General features: G+C 44.9%; 1 protein-coding gene across 1 annotated transcript in view; it reads left to right on the plus strand.

Moving 5' to 3' along the window:
* DLEC1 (DLEC1 cilia and flagella associated protein) overlaps positions 1–26,957 on the plus strand; it is a 778,557-nt gene that overhangs the window by 622,235 nt on the left and 129,365 nt on the right. Inside the window, exons 32-33 of the mRNA XM_029587026.1 lie at positions 14,456–14,679; positions 26,381–26,476. Of these exons, the coding sequence (XP_029442886.1) occupies positions 14,456–14,679; positions 26,381–26,476 (320 nt within the window). The remainder of the gene's footprint in view (positions 1–14,455; positions 14,680–26,380; positions 26,477–26,957) is intronic.

The following is a 26,957-nucleotide window of genomic DNA, read 5'->3' on the forward strand; positions in this document are numbered from 1 at the left end:
ATGCTGTGAGTTCGATCCTTGTGGAACTCTGTTCATCCAAACGTGTGGTCTTATCTCCAGGTCCTGGGGTTGATGGCTGCTGCATTAGAAGTGTTTCTCTGGGTAAGGGCACATATGGCCCATCTTCAGCATGTGTTGCTCTCCCAATGGAGTCCGCAGTCGCAGAACTATGTGGTGAGGCTGCGCCTCCCATTAGAGGTGAGACCCCAGTTGGACTGGTGGTTACAGGTGGATCATCTCAGGAAGGGAACTTCCCTGTCGAAGCCGGATTGGTTGGTACTCAGAACAGATGCAAGCCTCCGGGTCTGGGGGGGCTCGCTGTTAGGAGTTAGTAGTACAAGGGTGCTGGAATGCAGCAGACTGGCAGTGGAACATCAACAAACTGGAGGCACAAGTGGTTCAGTTGGCGTTCCTGCGGTTCACCGAGTGGCTAGAGGCTCGGGCGGTATGGATAACGTTTGACAATGCAACAACGGTGGCTTACATCAAACATCAGGGTGGAACCAAGATTCCACAGGTATTGGAGGAGATAGATGTGTTGCGTGTCAACGTTGTGGCAGGCCCACTCACCTCTGGCGCCTGGCTCTCGGACCCGGCCCATCCTCCCTGGCAGCGGTGGCTAGCTGCTTGTGCTCCCACACCCCCGCTACCTCCTCAGCTTCCCTCAGTCCCTCTGCAGGCTCCTCGGGCTCTCCCTGCTCTTCCTCGGACTCCTCCAGATCTCGGTGGGTCTCCCCACATGTGCCGCAGGGAGACGCCACCATCCAGCGGCCAGCTTCCTCCTAGGCATGCACGCCTCTTTCTCTTTTAAAGGAGCCACAGCGGGAATCCTACCCTCGGCCCCAGATGATGACAACAAGTCACCACGCTTGTCGTGTGCTCGTTGCTTGTCCTACTTCCTGACTTCGTTCCTGGTTCCTGTTTCTGACCTTGCTCCTGGTCCCAGGTCCTGATTCCGTTCCTGGTTCCTCCCTAGCTTTGCTTGGACTGACTACTGGCTTTGACCCCTGCTACATTGGAACTACGCGCAGGACTAAATACCGGCTTTGACCCTCGCTTTGTTGGAACTACGCTCAGGACTTATTACTGGCTTTGACCCTCGCTTCATTGGAACTATGCCTCGGACTGATTCCTGTCCTTGGCTCTCACTCCACTGCACCATGACTCACTCTGCCGCTTGCCTCGACTCCAACCTGTTCCCAACTACGCCTTTGGTATCTCTTTGGACTTGGCCCTCTCAGGCTTCGGCTTTCTGCTGTCCAGGTGTCACCTGCTCTTGTGTCTGGCCTTCCTTGGCACCCAGGCCTCTGGACCTCTGCCTCGTCCAGACCTACCTCTGTCCCTCCGATACTCTGCTGGTCCCTGGCAGAGGGTTTATCAACCAGTGCTATATGCAGTTCTCTCTGCAACCTTCCATCTTCTAGGATAAGATGAAGAAGGTTACCTTCACTCTTTCATGTCTGGAAGGCAAGGCGCTGGCATGGACATCTCCCTTGTGGGAGTGTTCGGACTCTCTCCTCCAAGAGCTGTTATGCTTCGCGACTGTCTTTCATTGGATCTTTGACAACCCAGGCAAGCAGGCTGTAGCTAGTTCCAGTCTCCTACATTTGCGGCAAGGCCAACGTGCTCTCAGTGAATATACAGTCAAGTTCTAGAGTCTTGCCACAGAATTGGCTTGGCAAAAGGACTGCCTCCAAGCCATTTATCTGGATGGTCTGTCATCTCAACTCAAGGATGAGCTTGCAGCCCGCAAGCTACCACCGCCTCCAGGAGCGTTACCAAGAAATTTGGGCGCCCCGATGCCCCACTATGGAACATTACTGCTTGCCATCTGCAGCAGGGTCCACTCCCAGTGGAACCCTGTTGTCTACCAAAGCGGAAGAACCCATTCAGCTGGGCCGAGGGTGTCTGTCCCTGGAGGAATGCCTCAGACGGAGGCAGTCGGCTCTGTGCCTGTACTGCGGGGCTTCGGGCCACTGTCTCCTGTCTTGTCCCATCCATCCGGGAAACTCCCAGGCCTAATTTCAGTTGGGGTCCTGAACTTGGGCGCTTCTACTCCGGCCCCTCAGCAGACACTGCCAGTCACCCTGACCTGGGACTATCGCTCCTTCCCAGCCTTGGCTCTGATCGACTCAGAAGCAGGTGGGAATTTCATCATCAAGGACCTGGTGCACCTCCTAGGCATTACCACTCGCACTATTGAGACATCGCTATGCATTGCCTCCATTCACGGTGACCTGCTGCCCGGAAGGATCTCCCAAGAGACAGAACCCATCCGTCTCCTCACCGGAGCTCTGTACGAAGAAGAGGTCGAACTCTTCGTTGTAGAGAAATTCATCCATCCAGTGGTCTTGGGATTATTGTGGCTCCAGCACTCCAGTTTGACTGGGAAACCTTGCAGCTCACCGAATGGAGTCCAGCCTGTCGTCAGACATGCCTCAAGAAGGTGGGATCGCTATCAGCTTGACTAACTGCATACCATCTCCAGGCCAATGGCCAGGCTGAGCGGATGAACCGCTCACTCAAGAGTTTCCTCTGGTCTATTCCAATGACCAACAAGACAACTGGGTGGAATTACTTCCCTGGGCAGAATTCTCCCATAACTCTCATATTGCAGCAGCTACTGGAGTCTCTCCGTTCTCACTCGTATATGAGAGACAAGGGGGGGTACTGTTGCATGTCCTCATTGCGGCAGGCCCGCGACCGGGCCTACTAACCTCCAGCGCCTGGCTCCCGGACCCGGCCCATCCTCCCTGGCGGCAGTGACTAGCCACTTGCACTCCCGCATCCCCGCTGCCTCCTTGGCTTCCCTCTGTCCCTGGGCGGGCTCCTCGGGCTCTTCCTCAGACTCCTCCAGTTCCCAGCAGGTCTCCCCACATGTGCCACAGGGAGACGCCACCATCCAGCGGCCAGATTTTTCCTAGGCACGCGCATGCACTCCTCTTTCTCTTTTAAAGGAGCCGCAGTGGGAATCCTACCCGCGGCCCCGGATGATGATATCATTGGGCCTTGCTTCTTAAGGCAGGGCCCGCCACTCATTCCTTGCCTTGGAAACAGGTCTCCATGCTTGTCGTGTGCTCGTTGCTCATCCTAGTTCCTGACCTTGCTCCTGGTCCCAGTTCCTGATTCCGTTCCTGGTTCCTCCCTAGTCTTGCTTGGACTGACTACTGGCTTTGACCGCTGCTACGTTTGGACCACTCTTGGACTGACTACTGGTTTTGACCCCTGCTACTTTGGAACTACACTCAGGACTGATTACCGGCTTTGACCCTTGCTTCATTGGAACTGCGCTCAGGACTGATTACTGGCTTTGAACCTTGCTTCATTGGAACAACGCCTCGGACTGATTCCCGTCCTTGGCTCTCGCTCCACTGCACCATAACTAGCTCTGCCGCCTGCCTTGGCTCCAGCCTGTTCCTGACTATGCCTTCATTATCTCTTTGGACTTGGTCCTCTTAGGCTTCGGCCTTCTGCTGTCCGGGCGTCACCTGCTCTTGTGTCTGGCCCTCCTTGGCACCCGGGCCTCTAGACCTCTGCCTCGTCCGGACCTACCTCTGTCCCTCTGATACTCTGCTGGTCCCTGGCTACCTGTTACACCACCTACTGGGAGTCGTCTCATGGAGGCCCACCTAAGACCAGCCGGCCCTGGCACCCAAGGGCTCAACCTGCAGGGAACATGGACTGGTATTGGTGAAGTTCCAGTCGGCCTCCACCTCCTAGTCTGCTCTGCCTCCCGATGGTGGGGATCCATGTGGCTTGCCCTATGAGTAGCGTCAACCCACCTCGGCCCAAGGGTCCACTACCAGTGCAACAAGATGTGCTCATGGTGTAGGTGGAGCAGCATCTCCTAAGCATATCTGCCTCTCATATTGCTGGAAAGGACAATATGATTTCCTCAGCAGGAGAAACTTTAACCCAGGAGAATGGGAGCTGGTAGATGAGGCCTTTCAGTTCCTGGTGAACCACTGAGGCCTACCAGATCTAGACTTGTTGGCGACCTTAAACAACGTAAAGATTCCATGCTCCTTCAGTCACAGGCGAGACCCAAAAGCGATGGGCATCAACACTCTTGTTCAGGAATGGCCCTTCTGTATGCGTTTCTGCGCTGGCCTCTGATAGGCAGGCTGGTCCAGAAGACTGCAAGTCAAACAAACACCGTCCTTTTTGTGGCTCTGAATTGGGCTCAAATGCCATGGTACGCTGATCTCTAGAGACTTCTGGTGGGCAGTCCCTTTAGGCTACCATCTCGGATGGATCTGTTATATCAGGGGCCCAATTTGCATGAGGAACCTGCTTGATTCTGTCTTTGGTTTGGCCATTGAAAGGGCTCGTTGTTGAAGCAGGGTTTTTCTCCTGCTGTAATTTCAACTCTTCTTTGGGCCCAGAAATCTTCTACTTCTCTAGCCTATGCTAGAGTTTGGAGAGACTTTGAGGCCTGGTGTTCTGAGCAAGGTACTCAACCACTCAAGGTGGATATTACTTTGTGATTTCGGAATTTTTACAGGACGATTTGCTTAAGGGTTTGGCCCTTAACACCTTGAAAGTTCAAGTTGCAGCCCTGACTTGTTATAGGGGGAGGGTCAACAGAGGATCTTTGTCTTTCCATTTGGACATGTCCCGTTTCTTGCAGGATGTTAAGCATCTTCACCCTCCTTTGCAGCTTCCAGTGCCTCTGTGGGACCTTAACTTGATCCTCGAGTTTTTGGCAGGTCCAATTTTTCAACCCCTGCATACTCTTTCCTTGCAGTTGCTTATCTTGAAAACAGTTTTTCTGGTAGCAGTCTGTTCGGCATGTTGGGTCTCTGAGCTGCAGGATTTTTCCTGCCGTGAGCCTTTTCTCCATATGACTCCAGGTGTGGTTCAACTTTGGACTGTACCCTCTTTTTTGTCCAAAGTGGTTTCAGAATTTCATTCAAATTAGTCCATTTTTCTGCCCGCCTTGGACAGGGACAGAGATGAAGTTGAGTACCATCTTTTGTGTTCCTTGGATGTCAAGCATCATTTACTGTGGTACTTGGAGATGACTAAAGCTGTTCGGAAGTCTGATCACCTGTTTGTGCTATATGGTGGAGGTAAGCATGGAACATTGGCAATGCGGGCAATTATTGCCCGCTAAGTTAAGGAAGTCATTACAGCAGCCTATGTGGCTGCTGAGGTGGTCTTGCCGAAATAGATTAAGCCACATTCCATGAGGGCTCAGGCTGTATCAAGGGTGGAGCTTCGTTTGTTGTTACCTGCTGAAATTTATCAAGCAGCAAGATGGTCATCTTGCACATCTTCTCCAAGTATTACTGCTTGAATGTTTGGGCTAGAGAGGACACCACATATGCATGGCTGGTATTTACTGGACAGCTGGCAGCCTCCTGCTCTTTTTGAAATTAGCTTTGGTACATCCCACTAGTGAGGATTAACCTGCTGAAACGCTGAGGAAGGAGAATAAATAAATAAATAAATTACTACTTATTTGATAATTTCCTTTCCTCTAGTAAGGGCAGGTCAATCCCTGACCCACCCTCAGCTGACGATGTTTAGATTTATGATTAGCCTTTCTTTGGGTGAGCTATGCAGAGTATGATTCCTGTTCTTCATTGAAAACTGGTAAGTGGCTACTCTAGCCCTTAGTTTACTAGATATATTCCTTCTTTTGGCTGAGCTCGGTGTTCCTGTTGGTTGGGAAACATGAATGGTTGATTTGTTAATAGTAATGTTCAAGTATAATCAGTTTAGTCCACGGTTTGGCATTTCCAAAAAATTCTGGCAGGCTGATGTCAGAGCGGGACTATATGGCCATGATGTCAGCTTTTGCTTCATCTCCCATCTGCTGGCAGAGGTGCATAACCCACTCATGGGGAATGACCTGCCCTTACTAGAGGAAAGAAAATTATTAGGTAACTAGTAATTTCTCCTTAACACTCACTGCCTTGTCCTGCCCTGGTTTGTCCCAGCATCTCACCCTTTGAGATGCAGCATCTAACACCACACAGTAAGAGAGAGAGTCACATACACCACTGCCTGGGCTATAAGCGAGAGCTTCTCCCCACAAAAATGATTCCACCCTTGGGACAGAGAATAAAGTTATGGGAGACGTGCTAGCTGAAACAGCCCCAAAGAATAAATAAGTTTATGTGCCCTTGGGAACTAACACCCCCCCCCCCCACCAAGAGAGGGTTACATGAACAACAATCAGTTCACAGAAAATACCAATCACAATCCTACAGAAGAAAATATTACCCTGTTAGGAAATACCAGCTGTATCTGTTTCAAAGGCAACACTTGCAGCAGTAAAACATCATCAACAACAAAGCGGCCATATCACAAAGGGCTCAGGCAAGAGCTACTTAACAATTTTCCTAGAAGTCTGGCCCTAGTTTTTATCTGCAAAACTTATTGTTTTCACTTCATAAGAACATAAGAAATTGCCATGCTGGGTCAGACCAAGGGTCCATCAAGCCCAGCATCCTGTTTCCAACAGAGGCCAAACCAGGCCACAAGAACCTGGCAATTACCCAAACACTAAGAAAATCCCATGCCACTGATGCAATTAATAGCAGTGGCTATTCCCTTCTCCCTCAGAGCCCTTCTAGTGGGGAAGGGCTTCAGTTTTTTTACTCCTCATTACATCAGATCGCTAGATCCTCAAGAAAATTCTCAAAGGCTATCACCTGAGCTTTCAAAATCTACTTCCCTTCTCTTTGCAAACACCTCTTTCAACTTTCTGGGATCTATTTAAAATTCTAAAGCAGGAGATAACTTCGCTGTTGACAGCCAATACAATAGAACCAATCTATACACTGGAAAAAGGCAAAGGATTTTACTCAAGATATTTTCTGATCCTGAAGTCAGAAAAACCTTTGTCCTATTTTAGAATTGAGAAACCTTAGCAAATATTTCAAGAGAAAATACCAGGATGAATTCTCTCAACATAATCTTTCTACACATGGAAGTCATGGATTGACTGATTACCTTTTTTTTTCCATAATTTATTAAATATATTAATCACTTAACACAAAAAGGTCTAAGATATTTACAATAAAAATAACATTCATAATAAAAACATAAATATCAAAATATAAATATAAAACATATAAAAACATTAATAGACTAACAAACAAAAGATGATTACAAGCTGCAAATGCCTAATAACAGAAGTCTAGCAAATTGCTATCAATGAAATGCCTGCTTCAATAAGAAACTTTTTAAAAGAAGTCTGAATTTCTTAAGGCAGACTTGTAGCTGGAGATCCGTCATTAATGAATTCCAAAAAATAGGTGCTGCAACAGAGAAAGCAGACTCCCTTGTTACTGAAAGGCGGTCATGACGTACAGATGGTATAGCCAAAAGTCCGAGTTGAGAAGATCTCAATTCTCGAGATGGTTTATAGATTTTCAATAAAGCATTTACCCATGAATAAGAATTTGCCCTTAAGAGCTTAAAGATAGTCATGCTGATTTTGTAATGTATTCTTTGTTGGATTCGTAGCCACTTCAATTTTTCAAGTACAGGAGTGATATGATCAAAACATTTAACACCATTAATTAGTCTAGCAGCAAAATTAAGAAGGAGTTGTAGAGGGAAGACCAAAGTAAAGGCTGTTGCAATAGTCAATATAAGGAAAATGAATCGCACAGACGATGATTAGAAAATCTTGATAATATAGAAGATAATGACCAGCTAATATATGCAATTTAAAGCAACCAGCTCTAATTACAGACTTGATTTGGGGTTGAAAGGAAAGAGAGGAGTCAATCCAGAAACCTAGGCTTTTTATGGGTGCATTAATAGGAAAACTGAAGTTGTCAATAGACACAAAGTCATGCCCACAAACAGAATGAGGCCTATGGATTAACAGAAACTCGGTTTTTGCAGTATTAAAGGAAAGTTGGTTTTGATGAAGCCACTATTTAACAGAAGAAATACAAAGCTGATGATGTTCATGAGTTTTGTTCCATGTGGGGTGCAAACAGATGAAAATTTGAATGTCATCAGCGTATATTTTGTAACCATCTGTGACATTAGAGCAGAGCTTTCCAAACTTTTCATGTTGGTGACACACTTTTTAGACAAACATAATTTCGTGACACAGTAATTCAGTCTACCAGCAAACCAGAAGTTAAAGGTTAAACGAACAAAATGTATTTCAACAATTTATGTATGTTTCCTTAAATATATACATAAATAAAATGTTTCACAACACAACCTATCTCATAATAAATATTTGCAGGCTTCCACTTCCTCCATGCTGATCTCGTACATTGTGAGATCGGCATAGAGAAAGTGCTACTCTTGCACATTCCCAAAGATTACATGTGCCAATCACTAAAAAGTAATTTTTTTTTTTTACCTTTGCTATCTGATCTTAGTTTTCTAATCGGTTGGTCAGAGGCTTTTTTTTCCACCTTTCCTTTCTTGTTTTTTTGCCAATTCCTTTTACAGGGTCTTTTTTTCTATTTCTTTTCTCTCCATCTGTCTTCCCTAAAACACACAATCAGGTTCTCATTCTCACACGCTATCTCACACATTCTCACACACACAGGCTCTCACTCACATGCAATCTCACACATCCACAGCTCTCACTCTCACATGCCTCTCTCTCATACATACATACATACTGTCTCTCTCGTGCACATGCTGTCTCACTCTCACACACACAGGCTCTCTCACTCCTACAATGCTCTCTTGCTCAAGCACAGGCTCTCACTGGCACATGCTGTCCCTCTGCACGGGTTGCCGAAGGATGGGCTCTTCAGAGGCCCTGATCTTCCTTGGCCGTGACATGGGATCTGCAGCGGCCCTGCTATCGGGTTTCCTCCTCTTCTCGGGCTGCCGCGACGTGGGATCCGCAGTGGCCCTGCTATCGGGTTTCCTCCTCTTCTCGGGCCGTCGCGACGTGGACTTGGCTGGAGGTGCATATAAGATGCCTAAGTAGCTGGTTCTGATAGGTCTCAGTGAAGCGTGAGGACGAAGTGGGTCGCTTGATCTAAGCGACCCACTTGGGAATAAATGGTCTTGTGGGTTATGGTTAGTACTTTGAAAATGATTCTAGATTTAATAGGGAGCCAGTGTAGGTTTTTTAAAATAGGTGTGATGTGATCTCGTCTACTAGAGTTGGTTAGAATCCTGGCTGCTGAGTTCTGCAACATTTGTAGTGGTTTGGTGGTGATAGCTGGGAGGCCAATCAGCAGCGAGTTGCAATAATCAATTTTTGAAAATAGAATTGTTTGGAGGACTGTTCTAAAGTCCTGAAAATGGAGGAGAGGTTTCAGCCTTTTCAATATGTGTAGTTTGTGAAAGCATTCCTTCGTTGTGTTTTTGACAAATTGTTTGAGATTCAGTCTATTGTCGATAGTGACGCCTAGGTCTCTTACGTGTATGGGGGAGATCCTTAGTGGTGTGACTAGATTGTTGGTAGCCTGAAAGTTGTCATCCAAAGTGAACAGCATGAGTTCCATTTTTGAAGTATTGAGCACTAAGTTGAGGCTAGTGAGGACTGAGTTTATGGACTGTAGACAATTGTTCCAGAAGTTGATGGTGTTGGAGATAGATTCAGTGATTGACAACAGGATCTGGACGTCGTCGGCGTATATGAAGTGTGTGATCTTTAGATTTGAGAGCAGATGACATAGTGGGAGGAGATAGATGTTAAACAGGGTTGGGGAAAGGGAGGATCCTTGAGGGATATATATATATATATATGGATAGAAATCCCATTTGTGTTGGGTAAGAGTATAGTGATAGGAATATACTACCATCCACCTGGACAAAATGGTCAGACAGATGATGAAATGCTAAGAGAAATCATGGAAGCTAACCAATTTGGCAGTGCAATAAGAATGGGAGTTTTCAATTACCCCCAATATTGACTGGGTAAATGTAACATCAGGACTTGCTAAGACAAAGTTCCTGGATGTAATAAATGACTGCTTCATTGAGCAATTGGTTCAGGAACCAACAAGAGAGGGAGCTATTTTAGATTTAATTCTTAGTGGAACGCAGGATTTGGTGAGAGAGGTGATGGTGGTGGGGACACTTGGCAATAGTGATCATAACACGATCAAATTTAAACTAATAACTGGAAGTGGACAATAAGTAAATGTACAGCTCTAACACTAAACTTTAAAAGGGAAACTTTGATAAAATGAGGAAAATAGAAAAAAACTGAAAGGTGCAGCTGCAAAGGTTAAAAGTGTTCAATAGGCATGGACATTGTTTAAAAATACAATCCTAGATGCGCATTCCAGATGTGTTACACACATTAAGAAAGGTGGAAGAAAGGCAAAACGATTACAGGCATGTTTAAAAGGTGAGATGAAAGAGGCTATTTTAGCCAAAAAAAATCCTTCAAAAATTGGAAGAAGGATCCATCTGAAGAAAATAGGATAAAACATAAGCGTTGCCAAGTTAAGTATAAAACATTGATAAAACGGGCAAAGAGAGAATTTGAAATGAAGTTGGCCATAGAGGCAAAAACTCATAAAAACTTTTTAAAATATATCCAAAGCAAGAAACCTGTGAGGGAGTCGGTTGGACCATTAGATGACCGAGGGGTTAAAGGGGCTCTTAGGGAAGATAAGGCCATTGCCAAAAGACTAAATGAATTCTTTGCTTCCATGTTTACTAATGAGGATATTGGGGAGATACCAGTTACGGAGATGGTTTTCAAGGGTGATAAGTTAGACGAACTGAACCTGGCCAGATTGACAAACTAAAGAGAAGCAAATCATCTGGATCGGATGGTATGTATCCTAGGGTACTGATGGAACTAAAAAATGAAATTTCTGATCTATTAGTTAAAAATTGTAACCTATCATTAAAATCATCCATTGTACCTGAAGACTGGAGGGTGGACAATGTAACCCCAATATTTAAAAAGGGCTCCAGTGGCGATCTGGGAAACTATAGACCAGTGAGTCTGACTTCAGTGCCGGGAAAAATAGTGGAAACTGTTCTAAAGATCAAAATCCTAGAGCATATAGAAAGGCATGGTTTAATGGAACCCAGTCAACATGGATTTACCCTAACAAATCTGCTTCATTTTTTTGAAGGGTTTAATAAACATGTGGATAAAGGTGAACCGGTAGATGTAGCGTATTTGGATTTTCAGAAGGCGTTTGACAAAGTCCCTCATGAGAGGCTTCTAAGAAAACTAAAAAGTCATGGGATAGGAGGCAATGTCCTTTCGTGGATTACAAACTGGCTAAAAGTCAGGAAACAGAGAGTAGGATTAAATGGTCAATTTTCTCAGTGGATAAGGGTAAACTGTGGAGTTTCTCAGGGATCTGTACTTGGACCGGTGCTTTTCAATATGGGGTAGATTTTTAAAAGAAGCGCGATCGCGTACTTTTGTTGGCGCACCAGGCGCCAACAAAAGTACGCTGGATTTTATAAGATACGCGCGTTCCGGAGAACGTGGCCACGCCCCCGGAAGGCCCCAGGCCGAAACCATGCCCCTGGGCCCGCCCCCAAAACGTCGCGTCCCGCCCCCAAAACGCCGCCATCGTTCGGCCCCGCCCCGACACGCCCCTTTAAAAAACCCTGGGACTTACGCGCGTCCCGGGGCTCTGCGCTCGCCGGCGGCCTATGCAAAATAAGCGCACCGGCGCGCAAGGGCCCTGCTCGCGTAAATCAGGGCGGATTTACGCGAGCAGGGCATTTAAAATCCGCCCGTATATATATAAATGATCTGGAAAGGAATACGACGAGTGAGGTTATCAAATTTGCGGATGATACAAAATTATTCAGAGTAGTTAAATCATTTTTTACTGTGTTGAGATCTGCTGCATATTTGTGAAGTAGCGTTCTGTATCTGTCTTTCAGGTTAGGCGTTGGGGTTCATCTCCACAGCTTTTCTGTTTGTCTTAGGGTTCGCTTTGAGTTTTTAGTTCTGGGGTATACCATGGAGATTTTTGCTTCGTAGAGGCTTTGATTCTTTTCTTATTGTTGGGCATAGTGTTTTGGCTATATCCGCATTGATGGAGATCCATGAGTTCGTGGCGGAGTTGGAGTCATTTAAGTTGATGGTCTTTAATGCTTCTGGTAGTAGTTCAGCTAGGTCTTCGCTGGAGCATGGTTTGGTGAATTCAATGATGTGGTTGTTTGGTTTCCCTGGGGTGATTTGGAGCTGGAGCTTGGCTTGAATGAGGCTATGGTCCGACCATGGGGTGGGGGTTACTGTGGGTGGGCCTGTTGTGGATATTTTGTTGTTGATGAAGAGTAAGTCAAGAGTGTGGCCAGATTTTTGGATGGGAGTGTTGATGGGTGAAACCAATAGCGGACATTTTGGAGAGGAGGAGTTCGCTGGTGGGGGATAGGGGGTTGGTGTCTATGTGGAGATTGAAATCTCCTAATATAATGGCAGGCTCTTGTAGGTTGATGTGGGAGGTGATGGTTTCAATTAGGGGGGAAAGGTTGTGCTGGAGGAGACCGGGGGGTGCGTAGAGGAGGAGTATTTGGAGATTTTTTTATTTAAATAGGTTGGTCTCAAAGGGGGGTGGAAGGTTTAGTGTGTGGGAGGAGAATTTATGTTTTTTGTGTGCTAAGAATAGTAGGCCGCCTCCTTTTCTTTGGGTCTGGGTATGGAAAATATGTTGTATGTGTTCTGGGGAGTTGATTAGTAGAACAGTGTCGGTGCTTTTCAGCCAGGATTCAGTTATACAGAAAATGTCTGGTAGGGAGTCTATGAGTAGGTCGTGTATGATGGGGATTTTTTGGTGACTGATTGTGCGTTAATGAGGAAAAGGGTGAGAATTGTGAGTGCAGATCAGAGTATGTTGGGGTTGATGTGGATGTTGGTGAGGAGTCTGGTGGTGGTGGTTTTGGTTTTTCGGGGTAGTGTGGTGGTGGTATTTGTGGTTGGGGAGTTTGGGAATGTAGTATGTTGTGGCCATTGCATGTAATTGAGGTGGGTGGTAGATTGTGTGTCTTGTTGTTTTGGGTTTTCGAGGGGGGGATAGTGGGCATGTGGCTGGGAGGGAGGGCCCTTGATGGAGGGGCACAAGGGACGGCACAAAGGGGCACATTAAGAGGCATGCCCCTTAGTCGCACGGCGCCTGGGCCCAGCAGGAGGCTTTAAAGCCTTTTCCTGCTCACCGCCTCCCGAAGGTGGAGTTGACGTGGGGGGCAGGTCGGCGGCACACGCGGGTCGCAGGGACGGGAGGAGAGAGACCTTACCCTGACGGGCTGGCACCGATCGCGCAGCCTCGGGTCTCCTCTCTGTTTGCTGTCCTTTCTCTGCTGGGCCTTCAGCGGTGCGGTCGTCTCCGGCGTCTCTCGGGTGAGTAGGGGACCGGCGGGGAGCATGTGGAGTGCGGCGAATGGCAGTGGTCCAGTCCAGCAGTGTCAGCAGCGTGGGTTGGGCAGCATGAGTCCGGCGGGTCGGTCGGCGTCTCGTGGAGCTCGGGTCCTGCAGATGGTGGCCTGAGCCCCACAAGACGCCGGGGGGCTCAGGCCACCATCTGCCGGATGGGCTCAGGCCCTAAACACCAATACACCTCCAGTTAGGAAAACAGAAAAGCCAAGCTGTTATAGAATCCCACACAGAAATAATTGTAAAACTATATGAATAAATGTTTCAAAATAGCTGTTGAACAGAATAACATCTAACAATTAAAAACTCTTAAAAATTAATAAAAATTCTCCAAACACCAATGAAATATTTCAAAACTGTAGACCCATCACGTAATACCCAATAAATAAAATGGCAGTCAATCAAGAAAAATGAACTTAAAAAGCCACTTTTACTTACCTCTCCAGCAGTTCTCCTACTCCTTTCCCTGCAGGCCACACCAGAAACAGCAGTAGCTACTGAAGCTGTCCTCACGGTCCTCTTCCTTAGGGACCACAACTAGTCTATATTGCCTTTTTATAGGTAGGGTTGTTCCATTTGAGTGCATGCCATAATGCAGGTTGTAACTTTGTGTGGATTAGTTTGTGTGCATTATTGCAGCTCTTGGTACTATCCCCTATATAATCAAAATGCTATAATAATTCCCGCGCTAAGAAAAGGGGTATGTTTATGGAAATTTTAGAATTACACCACATTGTAACATGACTGGGCCATTTTAAAATATGAGCTGCTTGCACTCAGCAAGCAAGTCTTTTAAAATTCACTCCAAAACGTTATTTTAATGAACTTCATAGATGTAGAATATGATAGTAATAACAAAGAAGGAAAAAATCCTGGAAAATCGCCTCCATTTCCTTCATCACTGCAGCCTCAAAAGTCAGTAGGCTACTTAGATCCAGAAAGAGGGCTTTTGTCAGCAAAACATAGAGATCCTATATCCACTTTAGAAAATATATAGAAAATAATATTGTTTCTCAGAATTGTCTGGTTTGGGGTATCAATGTTTTTCTTGATGCAGTTATAGCAACATTGCCATATAGATTTGAATAAAATATGAGACATTTGCATAGACATAGCCCTAACCAAATTAATTCATTATCTTCTTATAATCAGATATTCGTATAGATTGGGAGATGTACAATCAAGAAACAGATGGTTCTCAATTGCTGGACTTCAGGGTGTTCTATGGAGATCCTTTTCCTCTTAAGGATATAGATGGTAATGAGATTATTGGATCCGGCAGTGATTACTCTATAAGTGAGGATATTGTGTCCAACTGGGATAAAATCCCTAATAGTTCAGCAACTTTGTCCTCTCTTTCCCCTGTAACTGATGAGGTAAGTACTCACCTGATTTGATTTCACATAGCTGCTATTTCTTCCCTACAGTAAAAGTTATATTTAACATAGAAACATAGAAATGACGGCAGGAAGAAGACCAAACGGCCCATCCAGTCTGCCCAGCAAGCTACGTACTTTATCCATTTTTTTTCCCTTTTTCTCTCTCCCACCCTGTTACTATTGGCTTCCAGTACCCTCCAGCCCTAATTCGCCTCCACTCCCACCACCAATGTAGAGAGCAGCGCCGTATCTGCATCCAAGTGAACATCCAGCTCAATTAGGGGTAGCAACCACTGTAACAAGCTGGCCACCACCCCTGCCCATACTCTTACCCACCCCTGTTTTTGTTTTTTTTTTTGTTTGTTTGTTTTTTTTTTGTTGTTGTTTTTTTTTTTTTTTTTGGAGATGGCAGCCCTCCATCCTTCCGCTCCGTGAAGGTGGAACACCAACCACTGGCATAATTTCTTAAATAACTTCTCCATTTTGTTTTCTTTTATCATTTGTTATCTTTAGTTCATTCTCTTTACCTCTTTTGGTCTGGAAAATCATGCTGAATGATCAGGTCTCCAAAAAATTATTTTAAATCTTAATCTTTAAAATTATAGTCTATTCCATCATTATGCACATTTAGATTTAATGATGTCCACATTTTTCCTGTATTGTTCACTGTATTTTATTTCAATTATGTACCATTTTGTGGACAAGATCTGCAGAAACATATGATCTGTCACAATCAATTAATCCTCACGATGTGTTAAATAGCAAACATATCTACTCTTTCTTAATATAATCAAGTCTAACTGCACTTATTAATTGCTTTTAAAGCTGTTAACTTGTGGACATTTTGAGGTTTGTATTCAGTGTATTTGTCTAGCAAGTTTGGTACAAATGCTTAGATTTAAAAATCCCACCAGTCTGACTGCCTCTTGACATAGCCAGATAATTTGTTATCCAGCTAATAATTTGTTATCCAGCTAAAATGTATCTGGCTATGTCAGGGGCGGTTCTGGGGGCATTCTGGATAGTGCACTGTTATCAGGCTATATTAGCTGCCCTAAATTTAGCCAACTTTAAAATAGCTAGGTATATTCAGCAGCACACCTTGTTCTGTTGAATCCCAGCCCAAGTTAGCCATAAAAGCTTATCCAGCAAACTTTGCCAGCTGCCAAGCAATAAAATATGGACTTCTTTATTCATATTCTTAGTTTTGTTTGGGAAGGTTTTTAAATTTTGGCCTTGTAAATTTTAAATCTATGTATATTTTAGTACTTTGACGAGCAAGACCAGAAGGGAGGAGGAGGAACTAGGAAGTACTAAAGGCTATGAACCAAAGACTGACTAAAAAGAAATTAATCACAGTAAATCTGCGAACTTACCAGGGGTCTTCTCTCAGACTATCCCTACAGTATAACTCCTAGACAGGACTGTAAGTAATTTTCATTTCCTAGGGCAAATGAATTGTGTTTTTCACAATTTGGAAAGTATAATTCAACAATAGGCATCAACAAATTTCAGATGTATTTTTTTATTCAAGAACTTTGTGTAACCCCACCCAATGTGCCTCTCCTGCATGGGTGGGCACATAAAACTTATTGTTACTCTTTGGGACTGGAACCTTTCCCTGGCTAGCTGTTATATCTCCCTCACTTTCCCAGGGATGGATTTGTCGAACTGGGGAAGAAAAGGAGTCCTTTCAGGTCCAGATGTGACAGGAATGGGTTCTTTACACATTCGATTTTCTTTGCAGTTAATCCCCTGGGGGCGATTGTTATCCTTTATGTGGGTGCCAGTGAGTGCAAAATATACTCTGTAGTCACTTGAGTAGTGTCCAAAATAAAAGTCTTTATTCTTAGCGTCCAGTCATGATGAAGCCAGAACAAATTGGTTATGTACCTCTACCAGCAGATGGAGATAGAGCAAACTGACATCACAGTGTGTCTATATACCCCTGCAGTGACTTCAGGCTGCCAGTATTCTCCGTCTCCAGCAGATGGTGGATGTTGCATTCCCTAATGGGGATTGCTTCATTTTGAGAAAAGAGAAGCTGTCCTGTGGTTCCTCCCACAGTTGAGAATTTCTGAGGTTATTTCCATGGTCCCTTAGATGAATGCCTTGGTCCAGTAGCTGGTTTTCAGCCAGACTGGACCTTAGCTGCTTAAGCAACTGAAAGGCAGGGGGGTGCAATGAAGCCAAGCATGCGGGGTGACAGCACATGCCCTCTTCCCACACAGCTGGAGACCATCTCTGTACTCAGCCAGGTAAGGTTGAGCTCCGGTAAGTTTTAAAAAGAATTGTAATATACAGAGGCTTAGAAGGAGGCTTTTGTTGTGTAGGGCTTCCTACTTCCCCGGTGTCCATGCTCAGTGGGCCGTTCCGACATTCATCCCACCTGTGGGAAGTCGAGGAACATGGGCAGCCAGGTGGGTTGAGCAGCCTCCTTAGGCTAGGCCACGCTCCGAGGGCTTTTTAGCTGCGTGCCACATGGGGCACTTATCTTTGGGACGCCTAAGTCTTGAACGCCTAATTAGGCACCCAGGTGTGGGTCGCCTGAGTGTTGTACGCCTAATTTTTGGCGCCTAAGTTGGATGTATATATATATTTAAAAAAACCAGCTAGACGCACGCCTCTGGCCGCCGCTCAGTGCACTGTCGGCCATAATGGGGCCTATACCTAAGAAGCCTCAGCACCTTTTCTTTTTGCATTGCTTGTCATATTAGGGCATTTCAGCCAGGACTGCCTGCTAACTTGTGCCAGTGCTGTTTAGAGGCTCAGGGAGAATTATCTTCCTCTGATTTCATTAAACCTGGTTGTTCCCAGCTGAATGTAGGTCTAGGTTAAAGACGACTCAGGAGGGGCACTTGAATTTGGAACTATCCCTAACTGGTTCCTCAGCAGGGGACGGTAGCTCAGTGAGTATGCTTCAGGTGCCTCCTGGTTTGGAAACTTCTACTTTTTCATGGGTGGAATTTTTCCAGGGGTTGCAAACTTTTCTTAGGCATAGTCTTCAACCCTGTCCAATGCTTCCAGAGCAGAGGCCCAGTTAGGAACCTTGCCTGGACTTTCTGTTAAGCGTCAGAGTTCTCCTAGAGCACAGCAGGACCTCCTGATAGAGATCCGGATGGCAACATATGATGACACCGATCCTGACTCTCTTGAGGATGGTTGAAATTCCTCCAGAATTAGAACTATATAGAACTATGCTACAGTTCTTTCATAAAGATGAAAATGCCAGCTCTGACCTCCCAAGATCTTGGAAATGCCCGGGGTTCTGGGGCAGATTCTGGGTCTGAGCCGAAGAGGAAATCCATTTTGTTTTCCTTGCATAAGCTTCTTGTTTTTCTGTGTGATAGAGGCCATTCAAGAATTGATTGATCTTGAGTGGGGCACCCCCAGAGGCTAATTTCAAAGGGGGTCAGGTTTTGGAAGGCCTGTACCCCCTAGATCCAGTGGTAGTAGGAGAGCGCCACGTTTTCCGAAGGTAGATGCACTTGTGTGTGCAATCTCCAAGTGCACTATTCCATGGCAGGAGGAGCAACCTTGAAGGATGCTCAATATAGAAAGATTGAGCCTACCTTAAGCAAGCATTTGAAGCCGTGGCAATGGACCTTGCAGATCGCTTCTTGGTATTCCTTGGTGGCTTGCTCTTGTTGTTTCTCTCCCAGGATGTTGATTGGCTTTAGGGGGGTAAGCTCCAGGGAGTTATGGAACAGATTGCTGCTTTCTTGGGAAGATGCAGGCTGTGATTTGGTCCGACTTCAGCCAAAAGGGCGGCTTCTATAGTAGGTCCAGGCGTCAATAAGGTTGATGAGATGTGACCTCCCAGGCTAACCTCACCAATTGCACTTTTAACGGCTCGCTTTTATTTGGGAGCAAGTTGGAGAAACTGACCAGTAAGTGGAGTGAATCTCCAATTCCTTGTTTGCTGGAGGATAAGAAGCAGGCACAGCCCTCCTTTAACATGAGAGGTCGTGCTAGAGGATCCAGGCATCCCTATAGAGGAGCGACCTTTCAGGGGACTCAACCTTTTGGTAGGTCTGTCCTTTCATCCCAAACAACCCAGAAGGGGCGCAGGCTCAAGAAGTGGAACCTCCTGAGCCTCCCAATGAAGGTTTGTGACCCACCCCCGAGAAATGGAGATAGGAGGACACCTCTCTCTCTTTTATCAGAGGTGAGTTGAAATCACATCGGATCAGTGGGTCCTGGAAGTGATATGAGAAGGATATGGAGTTTCGCAGTGTTCTTCGGAATGTGTTCATGGAGTCTCCCTGCCACTTCCCGCAGAAGAAGCAGGCAGTGGAGAGTACATTGGCAAGGCTCCTCAGTCTGATGGCTGTGGTCCCAGTGCCCATGTCTCAAGAAAATACGAGGCACTATTCCATTTATTTCAGTGTGCCAAAGAACAAGGGCTCTTTTTGTCCCATCCTGGATCTCAAAGATGTCAACCATCATCTGCGTGTGAAACATTTTTGCATGGAAACTTTGCATTCGGTGATAATTGCTGTGCAGTCAGGGGAATTTCTGACCTCCCTGGATCTGTATAAAGCGTATCTTCACATTCCCATCTGACTAGAACATCAATGCTTTCTGCGGTTCATAGTTCTGGGGCTCCATTTTCAGTTTTGGGTGCAGCCCTTTGGTCTGGCCATTCTCCCAGAACCTTTTCCAAGGCAATGGTAGTAGTTGCAGCAGAATTGAAAAAGGATGAATCCTAGTACATCCGTATTTGGACGTCTGATTGATTCAAACCAAGTCACCAGAAGAGAGCTGCCTGGTGACTCAAGTTGATTTCTTTGTTGCAGGAGCTCAGCTGGATGGTGAACCTAGTCAAGAGCAGTCTTCTGCCTTCACTGGAACACCTTGGGGTTCTGTTCGACACAAAGCAGGGCAAGGTGTTCCTGCCAGAAGCTCGAATTCAGAAGTTGCTAGCTCAACTTCATTTGTTGTTGAACACTCTGTGCCCGACTGTATGGTCCTTCCTGCAGGTACCTGTTATTTTTATTTGTTAAATGTTTTCTATACCGGTGTCTGGAAACAAGACTGTCACCGGTTTACAGCATTTGCAGTAAACATAAAATCGTAATAGATACAAATAAAAATAAAAGTTAGACATAAAACTCAGTAATTTAACTTTAACTAAGAGGGTTTCTCAGGCTATCTTTTGGACTTAAAGGATAAAACCCAAGATTTGACTATTTCTTTTTGCTCACAGGCTAAATTTGGTCCAAGCAAATTGTTACCTGTGCAAAATTTAACCAGATAAAAAGAGGTGGTGCCGGAAATGTTCCTAGGGAATGGCTAAAAACTTCATCTGGTGCTGATATTCAGTGCTAGCTGGATAAATGTTTTCCAAAAACTCAGTTTGGCCATAGAGCTTTCTTAAAGTTATCGAGATAAACAAGACAAGCTGTGATCCCCCGCCTCCCTCCTGTCTTCCAAAATAAAAAAATTACATTGGAGAATACCCAATCCCCCTTCCTTTCTCCCACTGCCCTCCAACCTCCAAATTTAAAAAATTGTAATATGAAGCTCCTGATCCCCCATCCCCTACTTTAAAAAGTGGGGTTCCAAATTTCCATCCCTACCCCGAACCTACAAAAGTGTCTCTGAACCCCAGCACTGAGCCGACGATTTTAAAGTATTATCCACTATGATGCCTAGATCTTTTTCCTGGGTGGTAGCTCCTAACATGGAACCTAACATCGTGTAACTTCAGCAATGGTTATTTCGTTGTCCTTTCGTGGATTACAAACTGGTTAAAAGACAGGAAACAGAGAGTAGGATTAAATGGTCAATATTCTCAGTGGAAAAGGGTAAACAGTGGAGTACCTCAGGGATCTGTATTGGGACCGGTGCTTTTCAATATATATATAAATGATCTGGAAAGGAATACGACGAGTGAGGTTATCAAATTTGCGGATGATACAAAATTATTCAGAGTAGTTAAATCACAGGCAGACTGTGATACATTACAGGAGGACCTTGCAAGACTGGAAGATTGGGCATCCAAATGGCAGATGAAATTAATGTGGACAAGTGCAAGGTGATGCACATAGGGAAAAATAACCCTTGCTGTAGTTACACGATGTTAGGTTCCATGTTAGGAGCTACCACCCAGGAAAAAGATCTAGGCATCATAGTGGATAATACTTTAAAATCGTCGGCTCAGTGTGCTGCAGCAGTCAAAAAAGCAAATAGAATGTTAGGAATTATTAGGAAGGGAATGGTTAATAGAACGGAAAATGTCATAATGCCTCTGTATCGCTCCATGGTGAGACCACACCTTGAATACTGTGTACAATTCTGGTCGCCGCATCTCAAAAAAGATATAGTTGCGATGGAGAAGGTACAGAGAAGGGCAACCAAAATGATAAAGGGGATGGAACAGCTTCCCTATGAGGAAAGGCTGAAGAGGTTAGGGCTGTTCAGCTTGGAGAAGAGACGGCTGAGGGGGATATGATAGAGGTCTTTAAGATTATGAGAGGTCTTGAACGAGTAGATGTGACTCGGTTATTTACACTTTCGAATAATAGAAGGACTAGGGGGCATTCCATGAAGTTAGCAAGTAACACATTTAAGACTAATCGGAGAAAATTCTTTTCACGCAACGCACAATAAAGCTCTGGAATTTGTTGCCAGAGGATGTGGTTAGTGCAGTTAGTGTAGCTGGGTTCAAAAAAAGGTTTGGATAAGCTCTTGGAGGAGAGGTCCATTGATGGCTATTAGTCGATTATACTTGGGGAGTAGCCACTGCTATTAGTTGCATCAGTGGCATGGGATCTTCTTGGTGTTTGGGTGATTGCCAGGTTCTTGTGGCCTGGTTTTTGGCCTCTGTTAGAAGCAGGATGCTGGGCTTGATGGACCCTTGGTCTGTCCCAGCATGGCAATTTCTTATGTTCTTATGTTCCCTATATGCAACACCTTGCACTTGTCCACATTAAATTTCATCTGCCATTTGGATGCCCAATCTTCAAGTCTTGCAAGGTCCTCCTGTAATGTATCACAGTCTGCTTGTGATTTAACTACTCTGAATAATTTTGTATCATCCGCAAATTTGATAATCTCACTTGTCGTATTCCTTTCCAGATCATTTATATATATATTGAAAAGCACCGGTCCAAGTACAGATCCCTGAGGCACTCCACTGTTTACCCTTTTCCACTCAGAAAATTGACCATTTAATCCTACTCTCTGTTTCCTGTCTTTAACCAGCTTGTAATCCACGAAAGGACATCACCTCCTATCCCAAGACTTTTTAGTTTCGTAGAAGCCTCTCATGAGGGTCTTTGTCAAACGCCTTCTGAAAATCCAAATACACTACATCTACTGGTTCACCTTTATCCACATGTTTATTAACCCCTTCAAAAAAATGAAGCAGATTTGTTAGGCAAGACTTCCCTTGGGTAAATCTATGTTGATTATGTTCCATTAAATCATGTCTTTCTATATGGTCTACGATTTTGATCTTGAGAATATTTTCCACTATTTTTCCCGGCACTGAAGTCAGGCTCACTGGTCTATAGTTACCCGGATCGCCCCTTGAGCCTTTGTTAAATATTCCAGTCTTCAGGTACAATGGATGATTTTAATGATAGGTTACAAATTTTAACTAATAGATCAGAAATTTCATTTTTTAGTTCCTTCAGAACCCTAGGATGCATACCATCTGGTCCAGGTGATTTGCTACTCTTTAGTTTGTCAATCTGGCCTACTACATCTTCCAGGTTTCACAGTGATTTTGTTCAGTTTTTCTGACTCATCACCCCTGAAAACCATCTCCGGAACTGGTATCTCCCCAACATCCTCATTAGTAAACACGGAGGCAAAGAATTCATTTAGTCTTTCTGCAATGGCCTTATCTTCCCTAAGAGCCCCTTTAACCCCTCTGTCATCTAATGGTCCAACAGACTCCCTCACAGGTTTCTTACTTTGGATATATTTTTAAAAGTTTTTATTATGAGTTTTTGCCTCTATGGCCAATTTCATTTCAAATTCTCTCTTCGCCTGTCTTATCAATGTTTTACACTTAGCTTGACAATGCTTATGTTTTATCCTATTTTCTTCAGATGGATCCTTCTAATTTTTGAAGATTTTTTTTTGGTTAAAATAGCCCTTTCACTCTCACCTTTTAACCATGACGGTAATCGTTTTGCCTTCCTTCCACCACCTTTCTTAATGCGCGGAATACATATGGACTGCGCCTCTAGGATTGTATTTTTAAACAATGTCCATGCCTGTTGAACACTTTTAACCTTTGCAGCTGCACCTTTCAGTTTTTTCTAACTATTTTCCTCATTTTATCAAAGTTTCCCTTTTTAAAATTTAGTGTTAGAGCTGCAGATTTACTTATTGTCCCCCTTCCAGTTATTAGTTTAAATTTGTGATCATGTTAGAAAGATATTGCCCTAATAATTGGCTTACAATTGGCTTCTACCTGTGAATCATTAAAAAAGGTCAGCTTTGCTGGATAAAGGACTCCTAATTCCAGTACCATTGGTCAGACTGTGAATCTGAAGGAAAGCTGGGAAAATGAAGACCAAAGAGCATTCTAAGTAAATTAATAATAAAGTTATAGACATGCACAAGATAGGAAAAGGCTACAAAATAATATCCAAATGCTTGGATACCCTAGTGAACACTGTTGGGTCAATGGAAAGCTGCATCATACCACTCAGACACTATCTAGACAAGGCCGTCCCTCAAAACTCAGTGTCGGAGCAAGAAGACTTATGAGGTAAGCCACAGAGAAGCCAACAATCACTTTGAAGGAGCAACAGAGTTCAGTGGCTGAGACTGAAGTGGAGGTGAAACAGTCAATCAAATCAAGAGCTCTGCATAAACTGGCCTGCATGGGAGAGTGGCTAGAAAGAAGCCATTACTAAAGAAAAACCACATCAAAGTATCTCTGGAGTTTGCCAGAAAGCATCAGAGTAAGACAGCTAAAATGTAGGGTAAGGTTTGTGGTCAGATGAGACAAAACTGGAGCTTTGTGGCCAAAATTCAAAACAGTATGGGATAGATTTTCAAAAAGTGCACACTCTACCCGGCACATGCACATGGATGTGCGTGTTACGACTGTCGCTGCCCGAAGTCTCCACTCCGCCCTCCTTACCTCTCTGGCGACTCCTCCCGCAGTTGACGGACGTTTGGCTGCTGTGGCGTCTGCCTGCCTTCCTCTCTGGCATCCCCGGTCCGGCTTGGGTGCTGCCTCCCGCCATGCTGTCCAGCTGCCTTAGGGGGCGCGTGCCACGCGGCCCTGCTTCAAATACTTTCTTTGGCGTGAACCTCAGGGGCATCCCCCTGTGATAACGTCACGCATCCCGGATACAAAAAGCCTACACTACTGCTAGCTAATCAAGTTAGCAACAGGTATTCGTACTGGTGAGCTCCTTACAGATGGGATTCGCTCTCCCTACCTAGCTACTCTGCCTCTCCATTATTGGACTTACTCTATTTGGGGTACCCGCTCCTCGGGGGCCTCTCTCTTCTCTTTAGGTTGCTGTCTGGAACCGGTACTCGCTCCTCGAGGGCCCATGTTCCTGGACTCGCTGCCTGGACTTCACTTCTGCCTGGAAGATACCGCTGCCTACACCAGGTACTCGCTCCTCGAGGGCCTGCCTCTACTCCAGCTCCTGTGATTCCTACCGAGAGAAACCGCTGTGTGAGTACTCAACCAACGAGGCTCTATTCCAGAACTCTGCATATACTTCATTGTACTCACTATCTCAGTTTCTCTTCACTACAGCACAGCCATTGTGGGATCGCTGTTCCAGAGCCCTGAGGGACTACAAGCCCAGCCAGGCTTCATCTCTGCTTACTACTGCCACCTCTGGTGGCTCCTCAATACTGTTAATAAAAGATCTATCTGTGCTGTGTCCTAAAGCTGAGCCTGACCTGTGGCCCCTCATGGGACTTCCCCCCTGGGGCGTGGTCAGCAGCCACAGTTTCCAAGGGTCCACCCAAAACCTTACAAACAATAACAGTGAGATTTAATAACATGTGGGCGCTGTCGCGCGCATGTCATAAAATTCCGGGTCGGCACACGCAATGGGGGTATAATTTAACAAATTTGCACAGCGACGCATCGGGCCTCCCCCACTTCCCTCACAGTCCGCTCCAATTAAGGAGTGGACTGGGAGAACTTCCCAATCCCCTACCCTAACCTCCCTTCCCCTTCCCCTATCCTACCCTACCCCTACCTACCCCTATCCTAGCCCCCCCCCCATTTTTTAACTCACGTTTAGTTGCACGTGCCGGCATCCTGCTATCATGCGATCCCCCGGCACAGCGGCAAATGGCCGCTGTACCTGGCACCTCTAGCCCCGCCCCATCCTGGACCGCCCCTCCCCCTTTTAAGGCCCCAGCACTTACACATGACCCAGGGTTTATGCGCATGGCCAGGCCCATTTGAAAATTGGCCCGGTGCGCGTAAGGCCCGGCCACGCGCGTAAACCCCGGGATTTAAGCACACCGGGGGTTTTAAAATCCGGCCTTATGTATGGCGCAAAACCTAACCCTGCTCATTCCTCAGCAAACACCATCCCAATAATAAAGTATGGGGGTGGCAGCATCATGTTGTGGGGATGCTTTTCCTCAGCAGGGACTGGGCATCTTGTCAAAATTGAAGACAGATGGATGGTACACCATACAGGGAGATACTGCAAGACAACCTGCTTCAGTCTGCTAAAAAACTAAAACTTGGGAGAAAGTTCACCTTTCAGCAGGACAATAATCCCAAGCATAAAGTCAAAGCAAACAGGAGTGATTGAACATCCAAAGAAGTTCACATGTCCAATGGCAAGTCCAAAGTCCAGATCTCAATCCATACAGAATCTGTGGTATTGTTGAAAATGTGGTCCATAAGCGTCATCCAACCAACCTGAACAACCTAGAGTAAATCTGCCAGGAAGAATGGGCAAAAATCACTCCCAAACACTGTGCAAAGCTATGAGAAACTTACCCCAACAGACTTAAAACTGTTATTGAAGCAAAAGGTGGGTTCTACCAAGTACTAGTCTGAAAGGGTTGAATACTTATGCAAGCAGTAGTTTTCAGTTTGTGTATTTTATTTTACAAAAACTGCAGAGAAATAATGAATTGTGACTGAAAATTTACTTTAAGAGAATACTGGCTTGCAATAAACATTATGGTTGTAACAATCAGTGTGTCGTTTGTAATCCACACATCTGCTGACTTTTTAGGGGGTTGAATACTTTTGCAAGCCACTGTATCTTTTGGCCACAAAGTAGGGCCCCCTGTTCAACTTAATCCAGTAAACTTTAGCCGAGTATAGTCAGTGGAAGATAAGTTCCACTGAACATCCAATTGAAGTTATGTAGTTAACTTTACCCAGATAACTTTTCAGTGCCACCTTATTTGATATAGATCTATCAGTGTTTACTTTAATAGTTTTGTAATGTCAGTAGAGGTCAATAATAGAACCAGCAGATGTACTGTGCCAGATTGAGTCTTTTATTCCTTGCACATATTTCCTGTGTAGAAAGGATTTACAGACTTAAGGCTAAATTACCTATTTTTCTTTATTGGGAGATATGCATAGGGGAAAAATTTAATTAGGTCCATTATGTACAGGTTAGTACATATTAACATTATACTGATATAGTTGGATGTTTGTTTTATATATCTTTATATTTTATGCAATATTTTGATTCCAGATTGTCCCAGCAAAAAGCAATAGCAGCATATTGTTTCCTTCACCCCTCTCATGCTGTCTGATGGCATCAAAAAAATTGAATGTGAAGGTTTCGCTCTGGGATTCCTAACTTTGCACAGAAAGGTGAGTTTTATTGACTGTTAAAACTGCAGTAGCTAGTAAAATCCTATTTTGTATGGCTTTCCAGATTTAGAATTAGGTCTGGTGCTAACTTTTTTGCAGTCTATGCATACAATTACTGTGTTGCTTCCTCCTCATTCTTGTTTTTAAACTTAATTTTTTTTTCAAGTAAATAACAAAATAGAAACAGTCACTGATTCAGTCTCTCTCTCTTTTACACACACTCTCGTCTCACACTCTCAGTTTCACTTTCGCTGAGTCTCACAACCTCCTTACAATCTTACATTCTCAATCTGTCAATCTCTGTCTCGGGCCCCCTTTTCCCCATTGAAAAAAGCCCAAGCAATGCAAATTTTAAATATTGACACATTCCCCTCACCCCAGCCCCCCATCCCAAATCCATCTTATGCCATCTGCTCCATTCCATAAGTTGGTCTATCTCCTAAGACACTTGCTGGCTCTTGGTTGCTCCCTGCTGATTGAT

This window comes from Rhinatrema bivittatum, chromosome 2 (assembly GCF_901001135.1).
Source record: "Rhinatrema bivittatum chromosome 2, aRhiBiv1.1, whole genome shotgun sequence".
Lineage (NCBI taxonomy): Eukaryota > Metazoa > Chordata > Amphibia > Gymnophiona > Rhinatrematidae > Rhinatrema > Rhinatrema bivittatum.